This window comes from Bos javanicus, chromosome 10, assembly GCF_032452875.1.
Source record: "Bos javanicus breed banteng chromosome 10, ARS-OSU_banteng_1.0, whole genome shotgun sequence".
NCBI lineage: Eukaryota > Metazoa > Chordata > Mammalia > Artiodactyla > Bovidae > Bos > Bos javanicus.
Window position 1 is genome coordinate 71,350,793 of NC_083877.1, and position 26,202 is coordinate 71,376,994.

Genomic DNA, 26,202 nt, shown 5'->3' on the forward strand with positions numbered 1-26,202 from the left:
GAACCTATGCATAGTCTTATCATGAAAAAAGGTGGTGCTAGTGGTAAAGAACTTGCCTGCTAATGCAGGAGATGTAAGAGTTGTGGGTTCAATCCCTGAGTTAGGAAGATCCCCTGGAGGAGGGCATGGCAACCCACTCCAGTACTCATAACTGGAGTATCCCATGGACAGAGGAGCCTGGCAGGCTATGGTCCATAGGGTCACAAAGAGTCAGACACAACTGAAGCAACTTTGCATACATCATGGAAACAATCACAGAACCAAATTGAGACAAGAACAAAGAGGGCAGGGGACAAAGCCATGGAGAAAAACAGGATACTACAAAAACTGGTTAAACTGGATAGGCCCAGGATGGCAGAAAATTTGACTTTCAGTTGACCTCGAGCCTCTTTATAGGCTCATTGTAATATATTAGCATATGCTAAATGACACACCCACAAGTGCCATGACAATTTGAAAGCTGACCATAAAAAGCCAGAAAGCGGGCAGTGACCAAATTTCTGAAAATCCCCACTCCTCACCCAAAACAGCCATGCAGCACTAGAGTGACTTTGAGGAGATATCCCACATCCAAGGGCAAAGGAGAAGCCCCAGCAAGATGGTAGGAGGGGCGAAATCATGTTTAGAATCAAACCGCATACCTGCCAGTGAGGCTCAGAGGGCTCAAACCTATCTTGTGTGCACCAGGATCCAGAGACCGCACGGAGACTGAGACAGAACTATGTTTGAGTGTCTCCTGTGGAGGTATGGGTCAGCAGTGGAATGCTGCAGAAGCAGGGGCTCTGGGTGCAGCAGACTTGAGTATGGCATAAGCCCTCTTGAAGGAGGTTGCCCATTAACCCCACCATAGAGCTTCCAGAACTTACACAAGACTGAGGAAATAGACTCTTGGGGGGCACAAACAGAACCTTGTGTGCACCACTACCCAGGAGAAAGGAGCAGAAACCCCACAACAGACTGACTGAGACTTGCCCGGGAGTGTCCAGGAGTCTCCCATGGAGGCATGGGTCGGTGGTTGCCTGCTGCAGGGTTGGGGGCACTGAGTGTACCAGTGCATGCATGGGACCTTTTGAAGGCCATTATCTTCATTAATGGCACAATAGTTTGGACCCAGGTAAATAACAGGGAGGGAACACAACTCCACCCATCAACAGAAAATTGGATTAAAGATTTACTGAGCATGGCCCCGCCCATGAGAACAAGACTGTTTCTGTTTTCCGTTTCCCCCTCAGTCAGTCTCTCCCATCAAGAAGCTTCCATAAGCCTCTTATCCTTCTCCATCAGAAGGCAGACAGACTGAAAACCAAAATCACAGAAAACTAACCAATCTGATCACATGGATCACAGCCTTGTCTAACTCAGTGAAACTAGGAGCCATGCTGTGTAGGGCCACCCAAGACAGACGGGTCATGGTGAAGAGTTCTGACAAAACATGGTTCACTGGAGAAGGGAATGGCAAACCACTTCAGTATTCTTGCCTTGAGAACCCTATGAAAAGTAGGAAAAGGCAAAAAGATAGGACACTGAAGGATGAACTCCCCAGGTTGGTAGGTGCCCAATATGCTACTGGAAATCAGTGGAGAAATAAGTCCAGAAAGAATGAAGAGATGGAGCCAAAGCAAAAACAACACCCAGTTATGGATGTGACTGGTGATAGAAGTAAAGTCCGATGCTGTAAAGAGCAATGTTGCATAGGAACCTGGAATGTTAGGTCCACGAATCAAAGCAAATTGGAAGTGGTCAAGCAGGAGATGGCAAGAGTGAACATTGACATTTTAGGAATCAGCAAACTAAAATGGACTGGAATGGGTGAATTTAACTCAGATGACCATTATATCTACTATTGTAGACAAGAATCCCTTAGAAGAAATGGAGTAGCCAAAATATTCAACAAAAGAGTCTGAAACACAGTACTTAGATGCAGTCTTAAAAACAACAGAATGATTTCTGTTCATTTCCAAGGCAAACCAATCAATATCACAGTAATTCAAGTCTATGCCCTGACCAGTAATGCTGAAGAAGCTGAAGTTGAACGGTTCTATGAAGACCTACATGACCTTCTAGAACTAACCCGTCCAAAATATGTCCTTTTCATTATAGGGAAATAGAATGCAAAAGTAGGAAGTCAAGAAATACCTGGAGTAACAAGGCAAACTTGGCCTTGGAGTACAGAATGAAGCAGGTCAAAGGCTAAAAGAGTTTTGCCAAGAGAATGCAGTGGTCATGGCAAACACCCTCTTCCAACAACACAAGAGAAGACTCTACACATGGGCATCACCAGATGGTCAATACTGAAATCAGGTTGCAGCCAAAGATGGAGACACTCTATACAGTCAGCAAAAAAAAAAAAAAAAAAAAAACAAGACAGGGAGCTGACTGTGGCTCAGATCATGAACTCCTTATTGCCAAGTTCAGATTTAAATTGAAGAAAGTAGGGAAAACCACTAGGCCATTCAGGTATGACCTAAATCAAATCAATTATGATTATACAGTGGAAATAACAAATAGATTCAAGGGATTAGATCTGATAGACAGAGTACCAGAAGAACAATGGATGGAGGTTCATGACATTGTACAGGAGGCAGTGATCAAGACCATCCCCAAGAAAAAGAAATGCAAAAGGCAAAATGGTTGTCTGAGGAAGCCTTACAAATAGCTGAGAAAACAAGAGAAGTGAAAGGCAAAGGAGAAAAGGAAGGAAATACCCATTTGAATTCACAGTTCCAAAGAACAGAAAGGAGAGATAAGAAAGCCTTCCTCAGGGATCAATGCAAAGAATAGAGGAAAACAATAGAATGGGAAAGACTAGAGATCTCTTCAAGAAAATTAGAGATACCAAGGGAACATTTCATGCAAAGATGGGCACAATAGAGGATAGAAATGGTATGGACCCAACAGAAGCAGAAGATATTAAGAAGAGGTGGAAAGAATACACAGAAGAACTGTACAAAAAAGATTTTCATGACCCAGATAATCACGATGGTGTGATCACTCACCTAGAACCAGACATCCTGGAATGTGAAGTCAAGTGGGTCTTAGGAAGCATCACTATGAACAAAACTAGTGGAGGTGATGGAATTTCAGTTGAGTTATTCCAAATTCTAAAAGAGGATGCTGTGAAAGTGCTGCACTCAATATGCCAGCAAATTTGGAAAACTCAGCAGTGGCCACAGAACTGGAAAAGGTCAGTTTTCATTTCAATCCCAAAGAAAGGCAACACCAAAGAATTCTCAAAGTACTGTACAATTGCACTCATCTCACACGCTAGTAAAGTAATGCTGAAAATTCTCCAAGGCAGGCTTCAACAGTATGTAAACTCTGAATTTCCAGATGTTCAAGCTGGATTTAGAAAAGGCAGAGGAAACAGAGATCAAATTGCCAACACCCACTAGATCATCAAAAAAGCAAGAGAGTTCCAGAAAAACATCTACTTCTGCTTTATTGACTATGCCAAAGCCTTTGACTGTGTGGATCACAATAAACTGTGGAAAATTCTGAAAGAGATGGGAATACCAGACCACCTGATTGCATCTTGAGAAATCTGTATGCAGGTCAGGAAGCAAGAGTCAGAACTAGACAAGGAACAAGGCACTGGTTCCAAATAGGAAAGGGAGTATGTCAAGAATGTATATTGTCACCCTGCTTATTATTTTATATGCAGAGTACATCATGAGAAATCCTGGGCTGGATGAAGCACAATCTGGAATCAAGATTGCCTGGAGAAATATCAATAACCTCAGATATGCAGATGCCACCCCCTCATGGCAGAAAGTGAAGAAGAACTAAAGAGCCTCTTGATGAAAGTGAAAGAGGAGAGTGAAAAAGTTGGCTTAAAGCTCAACATTCAGAAAATGAAGATCATGGCATCCAGTTCCATCACTTCATGGCAAATAGATGGGGAAACAGTGGAAACAGTGAGAGACTTTATTTTGGGGGGCTCCAAAATCACCACAGATGGTGACTGCAGCCATGAAATTAAAAGATGCTTACACCTTGGAAGGAAAGTTATGACCCACCTAGACAGCATATTCAAAAGCAGAGACATTACTTTGCCAACAAAGGTCCATCTAATCAAAGCTATGGTTTTTCCAGTAGTCATGTATGGATTTGAGAGTTGGACTATAAAGAAAGCTGAGCTCTCAAGAATTGATGCTTCTGAACTGTGGTGTTGGAGAAGACTCTTGAGAGTCCCTTGGACTGCAAGGAGATCCAACCAGTCCATCCTAAAAGAACTCTGTCCTGAATATTCACTGATGCTGAAGCTGAAACTCCAATATTTTGGCCATCTGATGTGAAGAACTGACTCATTTGAAAAGACCCTGATGCTGAGAAAGATCGAAGGTGGGAGGAAAAGCAAAGGACAGAGGATGAGATGGTTGGATGGCATCACTGACTCAATCGACATGAGTTTGAGTAAACTCCGAGAGTTGGTGATGGACAGGGAGGCCTGGCATGGTGCAGTCCATGGGGTCGCAAAGAGTCAGACACAACTGAGTGACTGAACTGAACTGATGCTGAAGCTGAAGCTCCAATTCTTTGGCCACCTGATGCAAAGAACTGACTCACTGGAAAAGACCGTGATGCTAGGAATGATTGAAGGCAAGAGAAGAATGGGAAGAGAGTATGTTTGGATGGCATCACCGACTCAGTGGACATGAGTTGGAGCAAACTCTGTGAGTTGGTGATGTACAGGGAGCCTGGTGTGCTGCAGTCCATGGGGTCACAAAGAGTTGGACACAAGTGAGCAACTGAACTGAACTGAACTGAACTCAACAGCTTCCATGACCTTCCCTGGGTTCCAAAAGGCAGTTCAAACAGTTGCTATATCAAGGAAGGGAGGAGATGCAGGAACAAGGGAGGAGCAGTAGGAAACAAGCTACTTGTTTGTGCAGTAGTGCAGCCTTGAGGCAAGGATGTGATTCCTCAAAAGATAAACAAAACAGTATCTTTGAGCTCTTACACAGAACTGGAGTCCTCATCAAGTAAGTTCAGTTCAGTTCAGTCGCTCAGTCGTGTCCGACTCTTTGTGACCCCATGAATCACAGCACGCCAGGCCACCCTGTCCATCACCAACTCCCAGAGTTCACTCAGACTCACGTCCATCGAGTCAGTGATGCCATCCAGCCATCTCATCTTCTGTCATCCCCTTCTCCTCCTGTCCCCAATCCTTCCCAGCATCACAGTCTTTTCCAATGAGTCAACACTTGGCATGAGGTAGCCAAAGTACTGGAGTTTCAGCTTTAGCATCAGTCCTTCCAAAGGAATCTCAGGGCTGATCTCCTTCAGAATGGACTGGTTGGATCTCCTTGCAGTCCAAGGGACTCTCAAGAGTCTTCTCCAACACCACAGTTCAAAAGGATCAATTCTTTGGCGTTCAGCCTTCTTCACAGTCTAAATCTCACATCCATACATGACCACTGGAAAAACCATAGCCTTGACTAGATGGACCTTTGTTGGCAAAATAATGTCTCTGCTTTTGAATATGCTATCTAGGTTGGTCATAACTTTCCTTCCAAGGAGTAAGCATCTTTTAATTTCATGGCTGCAGTCACCATCTGTAGTGATTTTGGAGCCCAGAAAAATAAAGTCTGACACTGTTTCCACTGTTTCCCCATCTATTTCCCATGAAGTGATGGGACCAGATGCCATGATCTTCGTTTTCTGAATGTTGAGCTTTAAGCCAACTTTTTCACTCTCCTTTTTCACCTTCATCAAGAGGTTTTTAGTTCCTCTTCACTTTCTGCCATAAGGGTGGGTGTATATCTGAGGTTATTGATATTTCTCCCAGCAATCTTGATTCCAGCTTGTGTTTCTTCCAGTCCAGGATTTCTCATGATGTACTCTGCATATAAGTTAAATAAGCAGGGTGACCATATACAGCCTTGATGTACTCCTTTTCCTATTTGGAACCAGTCTGTTGTTCCATGTCCAGTTCTAACTGTTGCTTCCTGACCTGCATACAAATTTCTCAAGAGGCAGATCAGGTGGTCTGGTATTCCCATCTCTTTGAGAATTTTCCACAGTTTATTGTGATCCATACAGTCAAAGGCTTTGGCATAGTCAATTAAGCAGAAATAGATGTTTTTCTGGAACTCTCTTGCTTTTTCCATGATCCAGCAGATGTTGGCAATTTGGTCTCTGGTTCCTCTTCCTTTTCTAAAACCAGCTTGAACATCTGGAAGTTCATGGTTCACGTATTGCTGAAGCCTGGCTTGGAGAATTTTGAGCATTACTTTCCTAGCGTGTGAGATGAGTGCAATTGTGCGGTAGTTTGAGCATTCTTTGGCATTGCTTTTCTTTGGGATTGGAATGAAACTGACCTTTTCCAGTCCTGTGGCCACTGCTAAGTTTTCCAAATTTGCTGGCATATTGAGTGCAGCATTTTCACAGCATCATCTTTCAGGATTTGAAATAGCTCAACTGGAATTCCATCACCTCCACTAGCTTTGTTCATAGTGATGCTTTCTAAGGCCCACTTGACTTCACATTCCAGGATGTCTGGCTCTAGGTCAGTGATCACACCATCGTGATTATCTGGGTCATGAAGATCTTTTTTGTACAGTTCTTCTGTATATTCTTGCCACCTCTTCTTAATATCTTCTGCTTCTGTTAGGTCCAAACCATTTCTGTCCTTTATCGAGCCCATCTTTGCATGAAATGTTCCCTTGGTATCTCTAATTTTCTTGAAGAGATCTCTAGTCTTTCCCATTCTGCTGTTTTCCTCTATTTCTTTGCATTGATCGCTGAGGAAGGCTTTCTTATCTCTTCTTGCTATTCTTTGGAACTCTGCATTCAGATGGTTTTATCTTTCCTTTTCTCCTTTGCTTTTTGCTTCTCTTCTTTTTTCAGCTATTTGTAAGGCCTCCCCGGACAGCCATTTTGCTTTTTTTGCATTTCTTTTCCATGGATATAATTAACTACTTGTTGAAGCATTTTTCATTTCAGAGAGAAGGTCACAGTTCAATAACCTTGAGAATCACAGAAGCCATCACAAGACCACCTGATGCCAGGCCAGATAACCTCTGGATTGAAGGAATGTAGACCCCCATGTGCACCCTGATCCTTGTCTGCAATCCTTCCCTTGACCAAAAGACTCCCGCCTCACTGGCTTAGGACACATGATTTTGAGGGCATCAGCCCACTGTGGTTATCTTTTGTTGGCAAAGCAATAAAGCTATTCTTTTCTTCTTCACCCAAAACTCTGTTTCCAAGATTCAATTCGGTGACAGCGCATAGAGGCCAAGTTTCCGCATCAGTTCCAGCAGCGCTGAACTCACTGATCCTATCCACAGAAACAGGGCCTCAGAACTGTCAAAGACATCCAAATGGCACGGAAGCAAATTTCTACTTCCTATAGGGCTGCATATAAGCAAGGGGCCACCCCAGTGTTGCCATCGTTATCACTTGTATTCTTTCCCATGAACTGAGATCGTGGGACAAATCAATCTCCCCCACGGGCTCCAGTGTCCTGGAGCCTCTGCTCTATTCCTGCAGAAGATACCATGGGAACACTTGCTATCTTCAAGGGCAAATACGTTATTTCTCATATCCTGCTTCAATTCTGTACAATTCTCTATTTTAAAAAAAAATCATACCACTTACCTCTTGATTCAGTTTTTCCTTTTTCTTCAAATATTCTGCTCTTTCTCTTTCTATTTGCTCCTCTATTTCTTGAATATAGGTTTTTTGCAATTCGAGTTCTTTTTTCTCCAAATTAATTTTGGTATAAGTCTCATTGATGTAAATAGTGGTAGTGGCTTTTTCTTTCATTGCGTGGTTGACTGACAGGACAATCTTTCCATAATGCTTCGCTAGCTCCTCTTGCCTTTCACTAGAGAAAAAGAATCCTTCTTGGCATAAAAAGAATGGCTTTTTCCAGAAAGAAATTTAAAGTCTGTTTGATGAGATGAACCACCATAGAGAGGGAAACTTAAGGGACACTTATTTTATTTTATTTTTTTTTAATTTTATTTTATTTTTAAAACTTTACAATATTGTATTAGTTTTGCCAAATATCGAAATGAATCCGCCACAGGTACACCCGCGTTCCCCATTCTGAACCCTCCTTCCTCCTCCCTCCCCTACCCTCCCTCTGGGTCATCCCAGTGCACCAGCCCCAAGCATCCAGTACTGTGCATCGAACCTGGACTGGCTTATTTTAGAGTTGTATTTGTCATGGCCTAAACTTGGTTGAGACGAAGGACAGACGGAAACACGGTATCCATCTTGCAACTCTTTATCACTGCCAAAGTGTCTTGGGGTCCCGCCTCACCCCAGCCATCTTCATATACCAGGTAGTTACTATGGGATATTTTGGTTTAAAGCTTACAATGATTCAAAAACCATTTTGAACAGGCAAGTGGAATCTCGCTGGACAAAGATTTGGTATGTAACTTTGCCATGACTACCTTATCATCGTGAGATACATACTTAAGCCAAAGATAGATAAACATCCCACCACTCTTCTAGTCACCTTCTGATGCCATTGCCCTGCATAGAATGTCCAGGAGAAACCTAATCCCCCTCTGAAGGACGGAATTGGGGAAGAGGGATCTGAGTCTGTCTTCATGGTTCAGAGGGTGTTTAAAATCTAATTTAAACTCTCTTAACTCCTCACATTTGTGTGTACTCAGTCGCTTCAGTCGTGTCTGACTCTGTGTGACCCTATGGACTATAGCCTGCCCGCTCCTCTGTCCATGGGATTCTCCAAGGCAAGAACACTGGAGTGGGTTGCCATGCCGTCCTCCAGGGGATCTTCCTGACCCAAGGATTGAACTCGTGGCATCTCTTGTGTCTTCTGCATCTCAGACGAATTCTTCACCACTGAGTCACCTGGGAAGCCCTATCTTCTCACAGCCATAGCCGAATCTGAGTTCAAGAGGAGAGGTTAACCTTACATATTCATTGCTGGCCACTCCCACCTGAAGGAGACCCTAAGATTGTGAGAAACATCTGCCCCAGGAATGACAATAGAAGATTTGGAGGAAGAACAGTGATGCCATTTCTCTGTTTTCCTTTTTTCAAATCTCCTGCAATGTAAAGACCTTCTTCTAATCTCCAAAGCTAAACACTTAAGTTCAGGGGGATTGTGTGCAAAGGCTCAGGAAAATAGAAACAGGTTGTTGGTAAGTTTATTTTCCAGAATTAACTCCACCACAGAAAGGCAATTGAAAGAATCCCAGGTTAGATGGTGTCAAATAATGGGTATTTTGTAGGTTTAGTAGAGGAAGCCTACTAAGAATGAAGCAAACTAAGGATTGAGTAGCTGTAAGGAAGCAAAGCAAAACATATCAAATCAATACACCTGACTAGGTATATTGAGATGGGCTGGTCTCCCAAATTCTCAGGACCTGAGGAAATCCCCTTCCCCAACCCCTGAAGAGCTTGCATGTGCCCAGTTTTTGAGGACTGTCCAGGGGAGGACCAGCCTGTCAGAGAGTGCGGGCACCTTGATGTACATCTTTCTTCCAAAAATGATGCAATAATTGACTGTAGTTTGGTGATGCTGGTTCATCAGGCAACCCACGTTATGTTCACTTGTAATTTGGCTTTCCATGAAGATTTCTCTAGGGCAGTGATTCTCAAAATGTGGTCAGGACCAGCAGCAGCATCTAGGAACTTGTTAAAAATGGAAATTCTTGCCCTCATTCCCTAGACCTACTGAATCAGAAATCTGCAGTGGAGGGCCCAGTAATTTGAGTTTTAACAAGCACTCCAGGTGATGCTAATGTACACTCAAGTTTGACAGTCATTGGTCCATAGGGGTGTGATGGTGCTGGCCAATTGATGTGAGTATTTCAGCCTGGGCATTAGCTTCCTTGTTAGTAGTTTAGAAATTGATAGTCTGTGGTCTCTGGTGATTGTGGCTAGCATACACCATGCATAAATATGCATTGTGAATCTCCAAGAGGGGTTAGTGCATGCAGTCTTTCGCAGACTTCTGTGGTCAAGGACCTTTCTTTTTCATAGAGCATCTTCCAAAATAGGTGTTCCGAGAAAACTATCCCTGGGCCTTGAGATCCCACCTAATTCCTGATGCTTTGATATCTTTTGCACCAAAGCAACCTTCTGAATATTTTACCTTCCCAAGAAGATTTTTTCCACTATAATAAGGACTCTTTGAGTATTTCTTACTCTCACAAACTGGAAGTCTGACATTTATACATTACTCTTGCAAATTTACTCATAGAGCTGAGATATTTTTCAGGATTTTATTGTTTTTTCCTTCATAATATCTCTTCCTTCATGGACTGGGTAAGTCAAGATTTGTAATCTCCATTTTACAGATGGAAAAGATGAAGCCCACAGAAGGGGAAGTGCTAATAACACAGCTGAAGAATAAACAAAAGAAACTAACAGATGTCAGCTTCCATTTAATTGCAGGTAATAAATATCTAGGACTAATCCCATCCTCAGCCCTCCAGAAGACTATACCTGAATGTCTTTAAAGAACTAATCTAGCTACAGTATACCTGGTTTGATATTATACTTGCAACACAACACCCAGCAAGATTTCTTGCTTTGGTGGTTGAGGCTTGTAAACTTAATTTTACTGAAAATGAAATGAAAGTCACTGTGTTTCTACCTTTGGAGCTGGGGTGTGAGGCAGTGTGTGACTTACACACAGTAAGTTGTGTGTAGTTGCTGTGGGAAGGTTAATTCCTTCTGAAATCCTACAGTCTCCTGGCTATGGTGGTAGAAGACTTTCTGCTCTCTTCCCAGCTCTCTGAAGCTATCACACATCCCTCATCAGCCCAGTCATCTTCTACAAGTTATCTCCGCCTCTTAACTTGCCCGGCACCAGTTCAGAGGTGGTTCAGTCGATAATTCGTGTCCGATTCTGTGTGACTCCATGGACTCTAGCCTGCCAGGATCCTCTGTCCATTGGGATTTTCCAAGGCAAGAATACCGGAGTGGGTTGCCATGTCCTCCTGATCCAGGAATTGAATCTGGGTCTCCTGCCTTGCAGGCAGATTCTTTATTGACTGAGCTACAGGGAAGATCAGACCAGAGGACAAATCCCTGAAGAAAAATTTCCCACTTTATCCCCAGACCCTGACTCCTTCAAACAAACAAAAATACCTACCCTAGAGCTGTATTATCTGTTTGCAGATGGAGTATTTTCTTCTTTAGAAACTCGATTTCATCATTTATCCTTGTAATTTTTGTGTGTAGTTCACTCATCTCAATAAGATTCACTCTGCGTGCATCCCTGACACATTCTTAAAAGTGGAAGAAATGTTACTCAGTTATTTGAGAAACTGCACAATTGTAGATACTGACCTTTCAAGTCATAAACAAATTATGTCTTTCTTTGAAATATTCTTCTAAGTATGTTCTGGATCAGACACCTTTCCCTCACCCCTTTGGACCCTCTCAATCTCACCTATCAATTATATCCCTAATTTCAGCTGCTGCTGTGGTCAGTGACCAGCTTTCTATGAGCTCTGCACAACTTTAGACTGGTGCAGTCTGACAGCTCCTGATTCCTGCCTGTCCTATCCACTTCTCAGCTATCCAGGACTTTCCTGTCACCTCTACTATGGGACATCTTGAGATACTCACACCCCTCATGTATGTGTAACGCCAAGTTTGGGAGATGTGGCAAGCATGCACCAGTGGACTGCCTGGATGTTCCTGAGAAGGGGTACCACTGTGTCCTGGGGGCATATTCTCGTACTTAACTAGTTGCTGTCACCAGTAGTCAGCATCATATTGCCTCCATATTAGCTCTCCCTTCTTCCTGCTTTGGTTCCTTATCCCACTCTCATCCACCTGGACTGTATGTCCTAATAAAATAATAGTGCAGGGACTTCCCTGGTGGTCTAGTGGCTAAGACTCCATGCTCCCAATGCAGGGGGCCTGGGTTCCATCATGGTCAGGGAACTAGATCCCGCATGCAGAAAGTAAAAAAGATCCTCAATGCCACAATGAAGACTGAAGATCCTGAGTCCCACAGCTAAGACCTGGAGCAGCCAAATAAATAAATAGAGTACTGAAATTAAAAATAAATAAATAAAAGTGCAAAAGCCACTGCTTCTAGCTCTGCTTTCTGGGGAAGCCAGTGTGTTAAAAAACTAAATTATCCATCAATAAATAACATATCTGTGTAATCACATAAGGCTTAAATCACAGAAGACTTCAAAGGATCACCTCCGTGCTTGAGATATAGATGGTGAAAATGCATTAATTTTTGAACTGTTGTTTAAAAATGAGTATTGGACTATCATTTCTATGCAACAAATTCCCTGGAAACTGGTAGCTCCCCTGAGAGAACTAAATTATTTTTTTCATAGGTTATAAGTTAAATTGCCCATTGTAGTAGGGCTTCTCAAACTTTATGTCTTGAATATGCATATACATCACCTGGGGGGTATTGTTGAAATATAGAATTTGATATAGTAGGTCTGAGGAGGACCTAGAGATTCTGCATTTTGTAACAAGCTCCCAGGTGAGGTTGATGCTACTGATCCAAGAACCATACTTTGAGTTGAAAAGCTTCATAATACAAGGCCAATTAAATTTATTTGGTTAAGTATTTTATGTATATCAAAGACCTTATAAATTAGCACAGTATTTCTTTTCCCTTCTAAAATATTTGTCTTGCTTATAAAAGTAACTGGATAGTTAAAAAAAAAAAAAAGCAACCAAAGAAAATAAAACAAAAACATTCTTAATTCTGTCTTGAGCACAGATTCTTTTAAGTTTTATTTTTTATCAGCATGTAGGAGTTTGCTGGATTTTCCCTGTCAACTAACTGAGCATATTGTTTCATAACTGCCTATATCATTCAGAGTCTAATTGGGAGATAGAAATCTCACATTGAATAGGGAAATTTTAACATCAGGAATTATTAACTGTATCTTTGACTGTGTGGATCACAATAAACTGTGGAAAATTCTGAAAGAGATGGGAATACCAGACCACCTGATCTGCCTCTTGAGAAATTTGTGTGCAGGTCAGGAAGCAACAGTTAGAACTGGACATGGAACAACAGACTGGTTCCAAATAGGAAAAGGAGATCGTCAAGGCTGTATATTGTCACCCTGTTTTTTTAACTTATATGCAGAGTACATCATGAGAAACGCTGGGCTGGAAGAAACACAAGCTGGAATCAAGATTGCCGGGAGAAATATCAATAACCTCAGATTTACAGATGACACCACCCTTATGGCAGAAAGTGAAGAGGAAATCAAAAGCCTCTTGATGAAAGTGAAAGTGGAGAGTGAAAAAGTTGGCTTAAAGCTCAACATTCAGAAAATGAAGATCATGGCATCCAGTCCCACCACTTCATGGGAAATAGATGGGGAAACAGTGGAAACAGTGTCAGACTTTATTTTTCTGGGCTCCAAAATCACTACAGATGGTGACTGCAGCCATGAAATTAAAAGAGGCTTACTCCTTGGAAGGAAAGTTATGACCAACCTAGATAGCATATTCAAAAGCAGAGACATTACTTTGCCAACAAAGGTCCGTCTAGTCAAGGCTATGGTTTTTCCTGTGGTCATGTATGGATGTGAGAGTTGGACTGTGAAGAAGGCTGAGCGCCGAAGAATTGATGCTTTTGAACTGTGGTGTTGGAGAAGACTCTTGAGAGTTCCTTGGACTGCAAGGAGATCCAACCAGTCCATTCTGAAGGAGATCAGCCCTGGGATTTCTTTGGAAGGACTGATGCTAAAGCTGAAACTCCAGTACTTTGGCCACCTCATGCGAAGAGTTGACTCACTGGAAAAGACTCTGATGCCGGGAGGGATTGGGGGCAGGAGGAGAAGACGACAGAGGATGAGATGGCTGGATGGCATCACTGACTCGATGGACGTGAGACTGAGTGAACTCCGGGAGTTGGTGATGGACAGGGAGGCCTGGCGTGCTGAGATTCATGGGGTCGCAAAGAGTTGGACATGACTGAGCGACTGATCTAATCTGATCTGATCTGATCAGAGAATTAGCTCAGTTGGTAAAGAATCTGCCTGCAATCCAGGAGACCTGGGTTTGATCCCTGGTTTGGGAAGATCTCCTGGAGAAGGGAAAGGCTACCCACTCCAGTATTCAGGCCTGGAGAATTCCATGGACTACAGTCCATGGGCCGCAAAAAGTAGGACACGACTGAGTGACTTTCACTTCACTTCACTTCAGAGAATTAGAGTAATGAGAGAATGAATAGTAGGAAAGTAAGGTGGCGCTAGTGGTAAAAAACCCATCTTCCAGTGCAGAGTGTGGGTTCGATCCCTGGATCAGGAAGACCTCCTGGGGCAGGGCATGGCAACCCACTGCAGTATTCTTGCCTGGAGAATCCCATGGACAGGGTAGCCGAGGGGGCTACAGTCCATGGGGTCGCAAAGAGTCAGACAAGACTGAAGTAGTTTAGCACAGCACACACAAAGAGGACTCTAAAGAATTCAGCAATACCCAGCACAAGGAGCAGCACTATCCCAAAGGCCGAGAGAGTGCCTTCTAGGAAGCAGCACCTCCAGTCCCAAGATCCAGACCCCACTGAAGAGGGCTGTGGATCATTGGATGGCAAAGAACTTCATGAAATGCTGGGTTGGCAGAACTTACTAGAAATATGGCTTCTGGGGGCACTGGGGAGACCTGCCCACAGGGAACTGCTACACTTCAGAACTCACTGCAAAAAGTGCCAGAGAAGCTTCACAGGGAGGTGCCGCACTGGTAGCAATCCACCATGAAGCTGCCCGAGGCATATGGGTGGGAGCTTCCGGGCACCGAGGGCTGCTGCACGCTGCTGGGAGAAGTTACCCGCACTGCAGGAGCTGGCCAAGCTGAGCACACTGGAACACGAAGAGAACCCCCTCTTCCTCCAGTGTCCCTCCAGTGCCCTGTACTAACAGAGCTTAATACTGGGCCTACTAGCAAAGGGAGAAACTTACAGGACCCAACTGTCTTATGACAGAGCAGACAATGAAGGTAGATTCGGAGCTGCAAGGCAATAAATGGATAACTGGAACAGCTACTTTAAAAATCTTTTTTTTTTTTTTTTCAGTTTATTTAGACCACTGTTTTAGGTTGGGCTCCCTAGGAAACAAATTTTTAAATTTGTATAGAGCTGGGGAACATCTCCTCTGAGGAGATAAGAGTTGCAGAAGGGTGGAGGGTTTAAATGATAATGAGTTTTGAAGCTGCAGTGACACTTCGGAGGTACTCTACAGTGATGGAGAGAGGCGGACCCTTGTGCTCCCCCGGTGAGCAGTCACTGAACGCGGGCAGCACTAGGGGAGGCTGTAACCTGGACTGAAGCCTTTCTCTTTTGTCAAGGACAATTCCTGCAGAGGAACTGAGCTATGAGCTTCAGCCAACACTCCTGGCAGCTGGAAAAATAAAGTTGGAGTCTGATCTTACAACAAATACAAAATTTAACTCACTATGGATTAAAGGCCTAAATATAAGAGCTAAAACTATAAAATGCTTAGAAGAAAACATAGGTGAAATCTTCATAACATTGGATTTAGCCATGATTTGTTGGATATGACACCAAAAGCACAGGCAACAAGTGAAAATATAGATAAACTGGGCTATGTCAAAATTAAAAACCTCTGTGTATCAAAAGTCATTATCAACAAGAGTGATAAAGTAGCCCATCGAATGGGACAAAATCCTTGCAAATTATACATCTGAAAAGGGGTTAACATCCTGAATGTATAAAGAATTCCCACAGCTCAACAATAATGAAGCAAATAACCTAATTAAGAAATGGGCAAAGGAAATGAACAGACATTTTCCCAAAGAAGATATACCAATGGCCAATAAGCACATGAAAAGATGCTCCGCATCACTAATCATGAGGGAAGTGCCAATCAAAACCACAAGAGACAGCAATTCTTATCCAGTAGGGTGGCTGTTATTTAAAACAAAAACAGAAAATAGCAAGTGCTGGCAAGAATGTAGAAAAATTGGAATGCTTTTGCATTGTGCAAATGAAGGTAAAATGGTGCAGTCACTGTGGAAAGCAATATGACAGCTTCTTGGAAAATTAAACACAAAATTACTGTATTACCATACAATCCAGCAATTCCCTTCTACATTTCTACCCAAAGAGTTGGAAGGAGAGACTTGAATAGATATTTGCACACTTGATACAATGGATATAAGCACACGTTTGTAACAGCACTGTTATTTACTATTATAATTGTTATTTTTATTATTTTGTAACTACATAATTTACAATAGCTAAAAAATGGAAATAATGCAAGGGTCTACTGATGGACGAATGGATAAACAAACCATGGTATATACATACAGTGGAATATTGTTCATCTGTAAAAGAAATTCTGGCATATGCTACAACGTGAATTACCCTTAAAGACATGCCAAGTGAAATAAGCCAGTCACAAAAGGACAAATATTGACTTTAGTCTATTTATAATAATTATATAAATTCAAGTCATATATGTTATCCCACTTAAAAGGGAAACATATTATGGATCTCACTGTATGTGTCTTGTATACTCTTTCTGGCTATTTTTTGATATGGAATAACTATTCAACTCATCTTGCTACAAGTACTAGATTACTGCCTTATAAGATAAACTAAATTTCTACAGTTAATAAACTCAAAGTACCTTCCAGTTCTCTGCTAACACTAGTGGGGAGAGTTTCCAACACAAAATATAATCTGCTGAGTTCCATGCTTTCAATTTCCAGAAGATCTATTGTGGACTTTCTCATTTCTTCCTGAAAATGTAAGTTACATATTTAAAAAGTTAAGACATTAAAATAATGAGATTGATTTCCTGAACAATGCCCACAAATGTTTTCAGACATCAAAATTTGCTTTTCAGTAAACATCTTTTGCTGTCATTTTTATTTGGAATAGAAAGTGGGAAATAATTGTTCTCCAATCAGATTTTAAGGTATCTTTCTTCATTTATCTTTTAATTTCTTCTACTCAGAAATTATTTTTTCACTATGTGTGTGTTCTGTTTTAGGAAAGACTCCTAAAAAAGAGTGACATTGAGAAAAATCTTAATAAACTGGAACATGACTGTAAAAGCATGCTTAGATATAAAAAGAATGATAGTTTTCTAATATCTACCTAAAAATCCAAACAAATAGTCAGGTGGGGATATATATGTGGGACTATTTTAAAAAAAGGAAAAACATTTAAAAAATTGACAATCTGATAGTGGAAATAACAGATAAACTGTTTCAAATAAATGGTGGTAGTGGGTATAGTTCTTTATGATCTGAAAAGGTGCCATTATATTTTATGAATCATAAAAAGCAGGTTGTTGTCTTACTGTATATTTAGTATGATCATTTTTCTGGTAAAAAATAAAATTCAATACAGGCATCATCTATATCCTGAAAGTAGGAAAGACATCCATCAAAGAGTTAATCATGGTTATTTTAGGGTGGGATCATGATGTTTTTTATACTTTCTTCCTTTTGCTTGTCTATTTTTCCTTAACTTTTCCAGAGTAAACACACAATGCTTTTATTATAGTGAAAATGTTACTGTAAAAAATGAGAGGATTTACCTCTATTTAAGGGATTTCACAGATCATATGGTATATGGAGACATGCTAAATACTTTAATAAGCCAAAATAAATACTTTGAACTTTTCAAATCCTGGAGAAAGACATAACATTTTAATAAAAGAACGAAACGAGGAAAAGGTTTCCACAGGATCACAATGCAGTACCACACACACAAACTCTCAGTGTTTACATATATGTACTTAATTTACTGGGATTATAAAATCTAATTCTGTAGTATACATGTACAACTACGTATAATTCCATAAAAATACAAAGTAACGAGATTAACTTTTTTCAGCAATCTGTAGACTCATGTATTTTATAGCCTTATTTCTACATTTTAAGATATTTGATACGTAGGAGATTTTTACTCAATATTTTTAAATCAAATGGGATGTCACCTTTCTGAAATATCATTCAGGGCCAAGGCCAAATAGACATGGTTGTGACACTTCAAAAGGAAAGTCTTTAAATATTACTTTGATGGGGCCCAGTTAGCATAACTGAAAGAGAACCTGTTTGCTTTCATTGAAAAGCACTGTCTATGTTAATGGAGTAAGTCCTGAACAATCTTTCACGAGTTTTGTGAGGAAGTGCTTATAGAGACTTGGGAAAATTGGCATTATGCATGCAGTTTATCCCAGAGGTTGTTTGCTGGTTTTAAGCAATGTTCACATATTGACGGCACGTGACTCACTCTTAACTGAGCTCTGTTATCACCAGGGCCTCTTCTCTTGAGCAGTCTTGCCCTCTTGCATAGCACAGGTCCTTAACTCAGTGCTCTGCCTGGGAAACTGGGCAGCAATCCACGGCTGATCCACACTGGTGCAAATGTTAGTAAACTGAGAGAAATTTTCATTCAGGGCAAATATTTTCCTTATTCATCTACTGAAGTACGTTGAACAGAGTTGGTACTAAATTAAAGTTTGAAGAAGAAATAAGTGGAAGATTGAAAAAGTAGCTCTTATAGGTAATACAATACCAATTTCTTAACAGCGATAGCAACGTCCTTAAGAAAGTTCTTAGCTTCTTCATTGCATTTAAAATAGTCACTTTGCAGTGATTGTTCTAAAAAAAAATCAGAAAATTAAGATCTCTTACTTATCTATCCAAATCCTATTTAACCCTTAAAGGTCTAGCTCAAATGCTTAATCAGTTGAAAATTACATCTTCTAACTCTTAATTTTTATAGTAAATAATATGAATCTCTTTTGTACTTATTATTTCTTATTTTACAGTGTACAAATTTAGGGATATACTTCATGTTTCTTGAGGCCAGCCTCCTCTTAAGTTTCCACCTTTGTATAATTCATGGTAGAAAGAAGGAATCTGTATAGTATAGGACAAAAAATTCAATAATTCAATAAATATTTTACGAAAGGGATAAATATAACATGCCCATAATGTGGGCTTAAGAAAGTCTTCATATATATATTTGTATGTATATATATGCTGCTGCTGCTACTGAGTCGCTTCAGTCATGTCTGACTCTTTGTGACCGCATGGACTGTAGCCTGCCAGGCGCCTCCATCCATGGGGATTCTCCAGGCAAGAATACTGGAGTGGGTTGCCATGTTCTCCTCATGTGTGTGTATATATATATATATGTACACACACATTTATATATCCTAAATGTAATATTTTACCAAAAAACACTTAATTCTTTAAAAATCCATCATGTCATTTTCACTTCTGTGCCAGTATTTTGATCATGGGGTGAGAGTAAATATTTGTGAAACCGGTAGGTGTGAGTTAGATAAGAGTTTTTAACCCCTTTCATTCACTGTCATATAAAAGATATTACCTTCCTCTCACATACTGTAAGATGAAAACACACGAGAAGAGAGGTTTGGAAAATGTTCGCAAAAGTAAGGAAGACAAGATACATGCAGACAGAGAAGAAGGAAAAGAAAAAAGTAAGAGGAGAGCCAACAGAGGAAACTCCACTCACCTTGGCTCTGTCACCATCGCATTATACAAATTCTGTCTAAACAGATTCCAGGCCTGCATCCTCATGTGCAGCATGAGTTTGATAAGCTTAATTTTTCACGTTTGTATAATCTAAATTGATTGCTATAACTCCATGATGCTTCCCATTTCACAAGTGAGAGATCTAAGACTTGAGGTTATGTGATGTGCTTTAGGTGACAGAACCTATCACTGATTGAGTCTGGATTCAGACACAAAGCGTGTGACTCCAGAGTCCATGCCCTGAGTGGCCATCCTCACCTCCCAGAAGAAATGCTGTTTTCTGCCCTCCATTCCAGGGAACTTGGATTCTCTTAATGGACTAAGTTCTCAAACCGAGTGAAAACCAGTTCCTGAGGTTCCAAGCAAGTGTGTGTTAGGGAGGGACAGGCATGCTTGGCTTGCTGTTGCTGTTGTTCAGTTGATAAGTCATGCCTGAATCTTTGTGAACCCATGAACTGCAGCAGGCCAGACTTCCTGTCCTTCATTATCTCCTTTCAATTCTTCTATGGAATGAATGAGTATAAGCGTGTTCCCACTTGCAATTGGACTGGATAGCTACATATTTTATAACTCACACTTAGGGCAAGAAAGCATAATGAAGCTTTCTCCTATGACAAATTTTCTGACAGTCCAGAAATTATTAGCAGAAAAAGTATTTGTGCTTAATACACAGTTCCTTGCCTAAGGCAACAGGAGCTTCTTGAACATTCACTTTTTGATTTACCAGTTAAATTCTCCAGTTTGCCATAACTAATTGTTGGAGAAAGTTAACTTGCCAAGAAAAAGCAAGAAAGAGACGAAGTGAAATTAAACACATAGCCTAAATGCACAGCCTAAATGCATAGCCTAAATGCAGTTGGGCATTCTAATTACAAGGAAATGGCAATAGCCTGGGAGTTCAGGATTTGTCTGGGATTTGTCACCAGCTACTAGTGTGAGCTGAGCCTCGGGTCCCACTCTGTCACCCATCTCCCCCACAACCAGTTGGAGAAGTTTCCCTCTAGGGTTTTCGCTTCATGCTCTCTAAGCACCACTTCCGAGATGTCCCTCCGAGAGCCCAAGGGCCGCTCACCCACAACAAGGAGCTGCTCAAGAGCGTCGGTCGCGACCGAGGAGCCCAGCGTGGAGGGGAAGGTGCATAATTCCAGGGAGGGGCCAGTGGAGACGGCGGCCACCGGCAGCGCCTTCTCGCTGCCTAACCCCAGCTCCGGGGACCAGGAGCTCAGAGCCATCTTACTGCTCTTTCGCATTTTCGACCAGGCCAGAGGCAAGGACTGCCGGTTGCCACGGGCAACGCGGACGCTGAGGCAGTGCGCCAGCTCGTGCCTCTCACCTGGGGTGGGTGCCTAGCCAGTTTCTCTAACTTTATCCACAATAATTAAGGGATCTTGTAGCTATGAGACCCTCTTTAGCCGTAATTTCCTCTTTGCATTTCCATTTCTCTAGTTCAGGCCTTGTAGCTGAACACTTGTGCCCTTCTCACGGCCCGGGGGGAATCTGATCATGTTTGAGCGCATTTCAGTGCTAGGTACTAAAGGGAGGAGCTTTATGTACAGCTCCCTAATGTCCACACCGGCTATGTAAGGAAAGTTCTTTTATAATCTCCACTTAAACAGACAAAGAAACTGAGGCAGGGATGACTAAGTGAATTGCCCAGGGTCACCAGATAATCATTTTGAGTTTAAAGTGGAGCCTGTGTAAATCTTTCCATTATGCTACAAAACCCATCATTGTATTCTTCAAGACCTTTCCCTGGAGACCTTCTACCCTGAGCACATTTTACCTTGAATCAGTGAATTTCTTCTGCTTTCTCATTCAACTGTGAGCTCTTTCAAGGCAGGGATTATTAATTTTTCTCTGTGTCTCTAAAATCCAGCCCTGAATCAGGCTCAGATTGAGAGTAACTGTTAGTTCCTCTTTCCTCTGGCTGGTTAGAGAGTAGCAAAGATGATTTAACCCCTCCTTCTTCACTTTTCTTTACAGATTGAAATTGAAATCAAAGGGAAAATAACATAACAACTATCTTGTTGAATGGAACTATCTTGCAGGCCTTGTCCTGCTTCACCCACAGTATCCTATTTAACCCTCATAACCATCCTTTGGGGTGGGTGTTATTCCCTACTTTGCTTATGAGGACACAGAGTATATGTATGTCCTGGATCATTGTGCTATACCGCCTTGGAGAGGACACAGCACATCAACAGCAGAGCTAGCTCCAGAATCCAGGCCTCCTTCCTCCATGGAGACCCACATCCTGGCCTCCTTCCTGGGTCCCTTCTGCAAGATTTGACATTCAGATCTATCCCTGCCCTTCTGTGTTTTTCTCTGTGTGTCAGGGGGAGGATGTCTAGAAACCACATTCCTCAAACACACTTGTTGGCTGCTTGCAGACACTGCTGGGAGATTAGCTGGCAGAGAAGCCATCCCCTGGAGTGGCAGTTTCAGGCCACCGCAGTGGACTGTGTCCCAGCAACTTTGGTGGCTCCCGAGGTGGCAAGAGTGGAAATCAGTGCCTCTAGCAGTCTCCAGCTGTATATCAGTCAGTGCAGGCATGTGGGCATGGACCAGATTTGCGGCAGCTTTCTGGTCTCTGGGATCTTCTTTATGTTCCTTCCCTCTGGTTTCTATAGCCCTTGTAGCAAATTTCCTTTGGTAAATTCCTCTGCTTGAACTATCCTGACTGGACCACCCTAAGCCAACCTTTTTGCTGTCACCAGAATATTCTCCCTACTTATCACTTCATTTGGATCACATTGTTCTCCACTGTCTATGAGTGAGGCCAATCCCTGAGGGGGCGTTGCATACCTTTGTAATTACAAAAGACAGTAAAGCATTTTATTATTATTAAAAAAAAAAAACTTTTTTAAAAAGAAAATACACAAACTTAAAATAGTTGAGAACATGAAGAAGCATTCTTATCCTTCAGTAGCCATAGATGGTGTTCACCGGGCCAGAAGTCAGGCCCGACTTCTCTCCTGTTTTTCTCTGGTGACATAAACAGACACTTCTCTCTTCCAGTCAATATTTTTCAGGCAGACTTTAACTCAGGAGCAGAATAGCACATTAGAATACCCCAGTCCCATTTATTTAGTTATGATAAGCAGGTTTGCTTCTGCTTCCCCTGTTGCTGACAGGGTCATGAAAGAATCCAGCTGCTGCATGAGTTTGACCCCTAACTTGCACAGGAGTGTTGCTGATCCTGTATTCTGGTATATTTGCAGTTCCTACAGTATTTGAGGTTTATATGGTATTTGATGATGACACGCTCTTGTTCCTGCCTCTGCATAAATCTGGTACCTCTAGGGAAAACCTCAACTTCTTGGTTGTGTTTCTAGACCCTGGGTTAAACCAGGTCAAGGTCCCAGTCTTGGTTAAACATCTCATGTATAGGAAGTGGTTGCATGTTTCAATGCTTTGCTCTGCTCAGAATTTAAGGATCTCTGATGGTTCAATACTGGACTATGCTCAAATCCTCCTGAGGAGTAAAAATTCAAGAAAATAGAGTCTGTCTTCCTTACTCTGACCCTAATGATAACAAATACAGGGACTAATGTGGGTACATACAGTCCATGGGGTTCTTGTGCTAAGAATACTGGAGTGGTTTGCATTCCCTCCTCCAGTGGCCCATGTTTTGTCAGAACTCTGACCTGTCCATTTTGGATGGCCCTGCACAGCATGGCTCAGAGCTTCATTGAATTATGCGAGCCCTTTGCCACAACAAGGCTGTGATCCATGAAAGGGTATGTGCCCATATTAGGTCCCTATAGTCAAAGTTATGGTTTTTCTACTAGTCATGGACAGTTGTGAGAGTTGGGCCGTAAAGAAGGCTCAGTGCCAAAGAATTGATGCTTTTGATCTGTGGTGTTGCAGAAGACTCTTGAGAGTTCCTTGGACATCAAGGAGATCAAACCAGTCAATCCTAAAGGAAATCAGTCCTGAATATTCATGGAAAGGACTGATGCTGAAGCTGAAACTCCAATACTTTGGTTACCTGATTCGAAGAATTAACTCAATGGAAAAAGCCTGATGCTGGAAAAGATTGAAGGCAGGAAAAGGGGACGACAGAGGATGAGATGGTTGGATGGCATCACCAACTCGATGGACATGAGTTTGAGCAAGCTCCAGGAGATGGTGAAGGTCAGGGAAGCCTGGCATGCTGCAGTCCATGGGGTTGCAAAGAGCCGGACACAACTTAGCAACTGAATAACAACAACACAGGCACATGGCCCTGTCTGCCCATCCAGGTTGATCAGGAGGATTTATCTTAATGCCCTGCCACCTTTTGGCATGTTGTGTTTCACCTTTAGGCTTATTGTGTTATGGTCACAGATGGCTACTGCAACCCCGGACGTCATGCCCTTGTACAAAGTGGGGAAGAGTGGAAAGGATCCACCTGTGGAAGCCCCTCCCTCTCCTCTTCCATCAGGGAAGGAAATCTGGCCAGAGTCCTACACACTGGCTGCCCATCAAAGGGAGGTTCGGACAAGGGGTATCTGAGTTTCCAGCTTCTGTGCAGGTGACAGGAGAGAAGAGGCTCCAGAACAGCTGGACAGTTACCCAAGGAATGTCAGACACACATGCATTCTCCAAACTAACCCCAACATGAGGTCCAAACTAACCCAAACATTAGGTCCAAACAGCTGGCTGGGTGGGCCTTTCCTAGGGGTGGTAAAGGAATCAGTGAAGCTTTTAGCATTGAATAGAAAGGGGGGCTTGATCTTTGCTCATTGGTACCAGTAGGATTTCCCCCATTTAAGGCTTCATATTGGCTTTGTATTGGCTTTATGCCTAGTCTGCAAGATGCTCGCACGTTAGGCAAAGATTCCGTAACCCTTGGGCTTTGCACAGCTTCTAAAGTACCTATCTTGTGATCAGGCTGCACTTCTCAGCTACAGCAATTCTATCACACAGTGATAGAATTTGTGGTGAAATGGCAGGAAGACCGTGTCCCCTAGGTAATGCCAGATGGTTAGAGAAGCAAACAGATGGGATTAGTGTCCCCGATGAAGTTATGCCAAACAAGGATAGCAGAGCATCTCCAAGGAAGGGCAGACCATGTCACTGTTTGTAACAACACTTTATGATGGCCCTCCTTTTCAACTTTGTCTCTTGAATACTTGTTTTTATCCATCATCAGCAATTTCTTGGGGCTAAATAGATGAGTCAAATACTCATTGCATCATTTGCTGGTGGTTTTAGATTGGTTTAGGTAGTTTACCTCTTAATCTCCATTCTTCATCTGTAAAATTGAATTTTACATCCTGGGATTATGAAGCTTAAGTAAATAACAATGTGCTTAGCACAGAGTACATGCTATTTCCTATCTTTTATTCCTACTAAATGGAAAATAAGAAACATTTCTTCTGAAATACAAATGCTAATGTCCTTTCGCAACCCTTGCCTTCCTTAAACCTCTTGGTCATTCAACCCTTAGTGACAATTACTGCAATTAAATCAACAATTGCTGTCCCAGAGATGGGGAATTGGCTTTATATCCATGTTATTTCCGCTTGATATGAGTGACTGCCTGGAATGCTCAGTTAGGGAGGATTCTGAGGCTCTGCAGAGGAAGATGCTTGTCAGGTTACCAGAGAAAGGTGTGGCCGCACGTGTTGGCATCGGACTCATTGGTTTACATGTTTGGGATGTGCAGGCTGTGTTCTGGGCATCGAGCTGGGCACTGAACTTATATAAAGAAACCCATAGGTGGCACCAGGGAAGGCCTCTCTGGGGAAGGGAGACACTAGTGGTGAGAAGGAGCCAGGCTTCTTTAATTAGTCTCTTAGTAGAAGAAAAAAGAGGTCAGAGAGAGACAAGGCAAAAGAGGGAAGAGAAATAAAAGGAGGAAGGGGAGAGATAGGGGTAGGAATCCAGAGAAGTCAGCTGTCTACTCTCCTGAGATCTTCCTTTTTCTCTGTTTTCCCTAAAAGTTCAGTTTCTCTGATGACTCCAGCCAGCATGTAATGAGCGTTTATACCAAACACTATAATTAGTGCTTTGACTAAATTGGTAAAGAATTCACCTGCAATGCAGGAGACCCCAGTTCAATTCCTGGGTCAGAAAGAGCTGCTGGAGAAGGGATAGGCTACCCACTCCAGGATTCTTGGGCTTCCCTTGTGGCTCAGCTGGTAAACAATCTGCCTGCAATGCAGGAGACCTGGGTTTGATCCCTGGGTTGGGAAGATACCCTAGAGAAGGGAAGGGCTACCTACTACAGTATTCTGGCCTGGAGAATTCCATGGACATATAGTCCATGGGGTCACCAAGAGTCAGACACAACTGAGCACCTTTCACTTTTTCACTTTCATGCACAAGATATGGCCCCTGTTTTTAAGAAAATGGCCTTGAAGGCAGAGAAAGAAGAGTAGGTTTTGAAGCACACCTGCAAAGCAGTATGTTTGAGAAAATGTACATTTTGTAACTGTTTCTGTGCCTTATTTAATCTTTATCATAACTCTTTAGGGTGATTATAATGATTACCCTATTTTTCAGAAAATCACACTAAGATGAAAGCTTCAGTGACCTTGGGGATAACCTTGGGTTAGGCCCTTAACGTTGGACAATAGCAAAGCCGTCCTTCTGACTCCAGAACTAGGGCACTGTTTGCTGTGCTCGTGTTGTGCTGTGGCTCTGTAACCAGGGCAGGGGTTGGGACTGGGTAAGTTGGGGCTGGGTACGGGCTTCCCAGGTGACTCACTGGTAAAGAGCATGCTTGCCAAGCAGGATACGCAGGTT

At 42.2% G+C, this 26,202-nt stretch overlaps 1 protein-coding gene across 5 annotated transcripts in view; it reads right to left on the reverse strand.

Moving 5' to 3' along the window:
* Positions 1-20,953, reverse strand: part of CCDC175 (coiled-coil domain containing 175) — a 236,972-nt gene extending 216,019 nt beyond the window's left edge. For 4 of the 5 annotated variants that reach the window (XR_009738761.1, XR_009738760.1, XM_061429036.1 and 1 more), the window contains exons 1-5: positions 20,540-20,953; positions 18,479-18,564; positions 16,578-16,689; positions 11,087-11,222; positions 7,603-7,831 (exon numbers count right to left, since the gene is read on the reverse strand). Coding sequence is in view for 2 of the 5 variants with exons in the window: in XM_061429036.1 (XP_061285020.1) it covers positions 7,603-7,831; positions 11,087-11,222; positions 16,578-16,689; positions 18,479-18,564; positions 20,540-20,717 (741 nt within the window). In the remaining 3 variants the exon portion in view is untranslated. Of the gene's footprint in view, positions 1-7,602; positions 7,832-11,086; positions 11,223-16,577; positions 16,690-18,193; positions 20,286-20,539 lie in introns of those variants that run through there. The other variant, XR_009738762.1, reaches the window with a different exon arrangement.
* Positions 20,954-26,202: the final 5,249 nt, after the last annotated feature.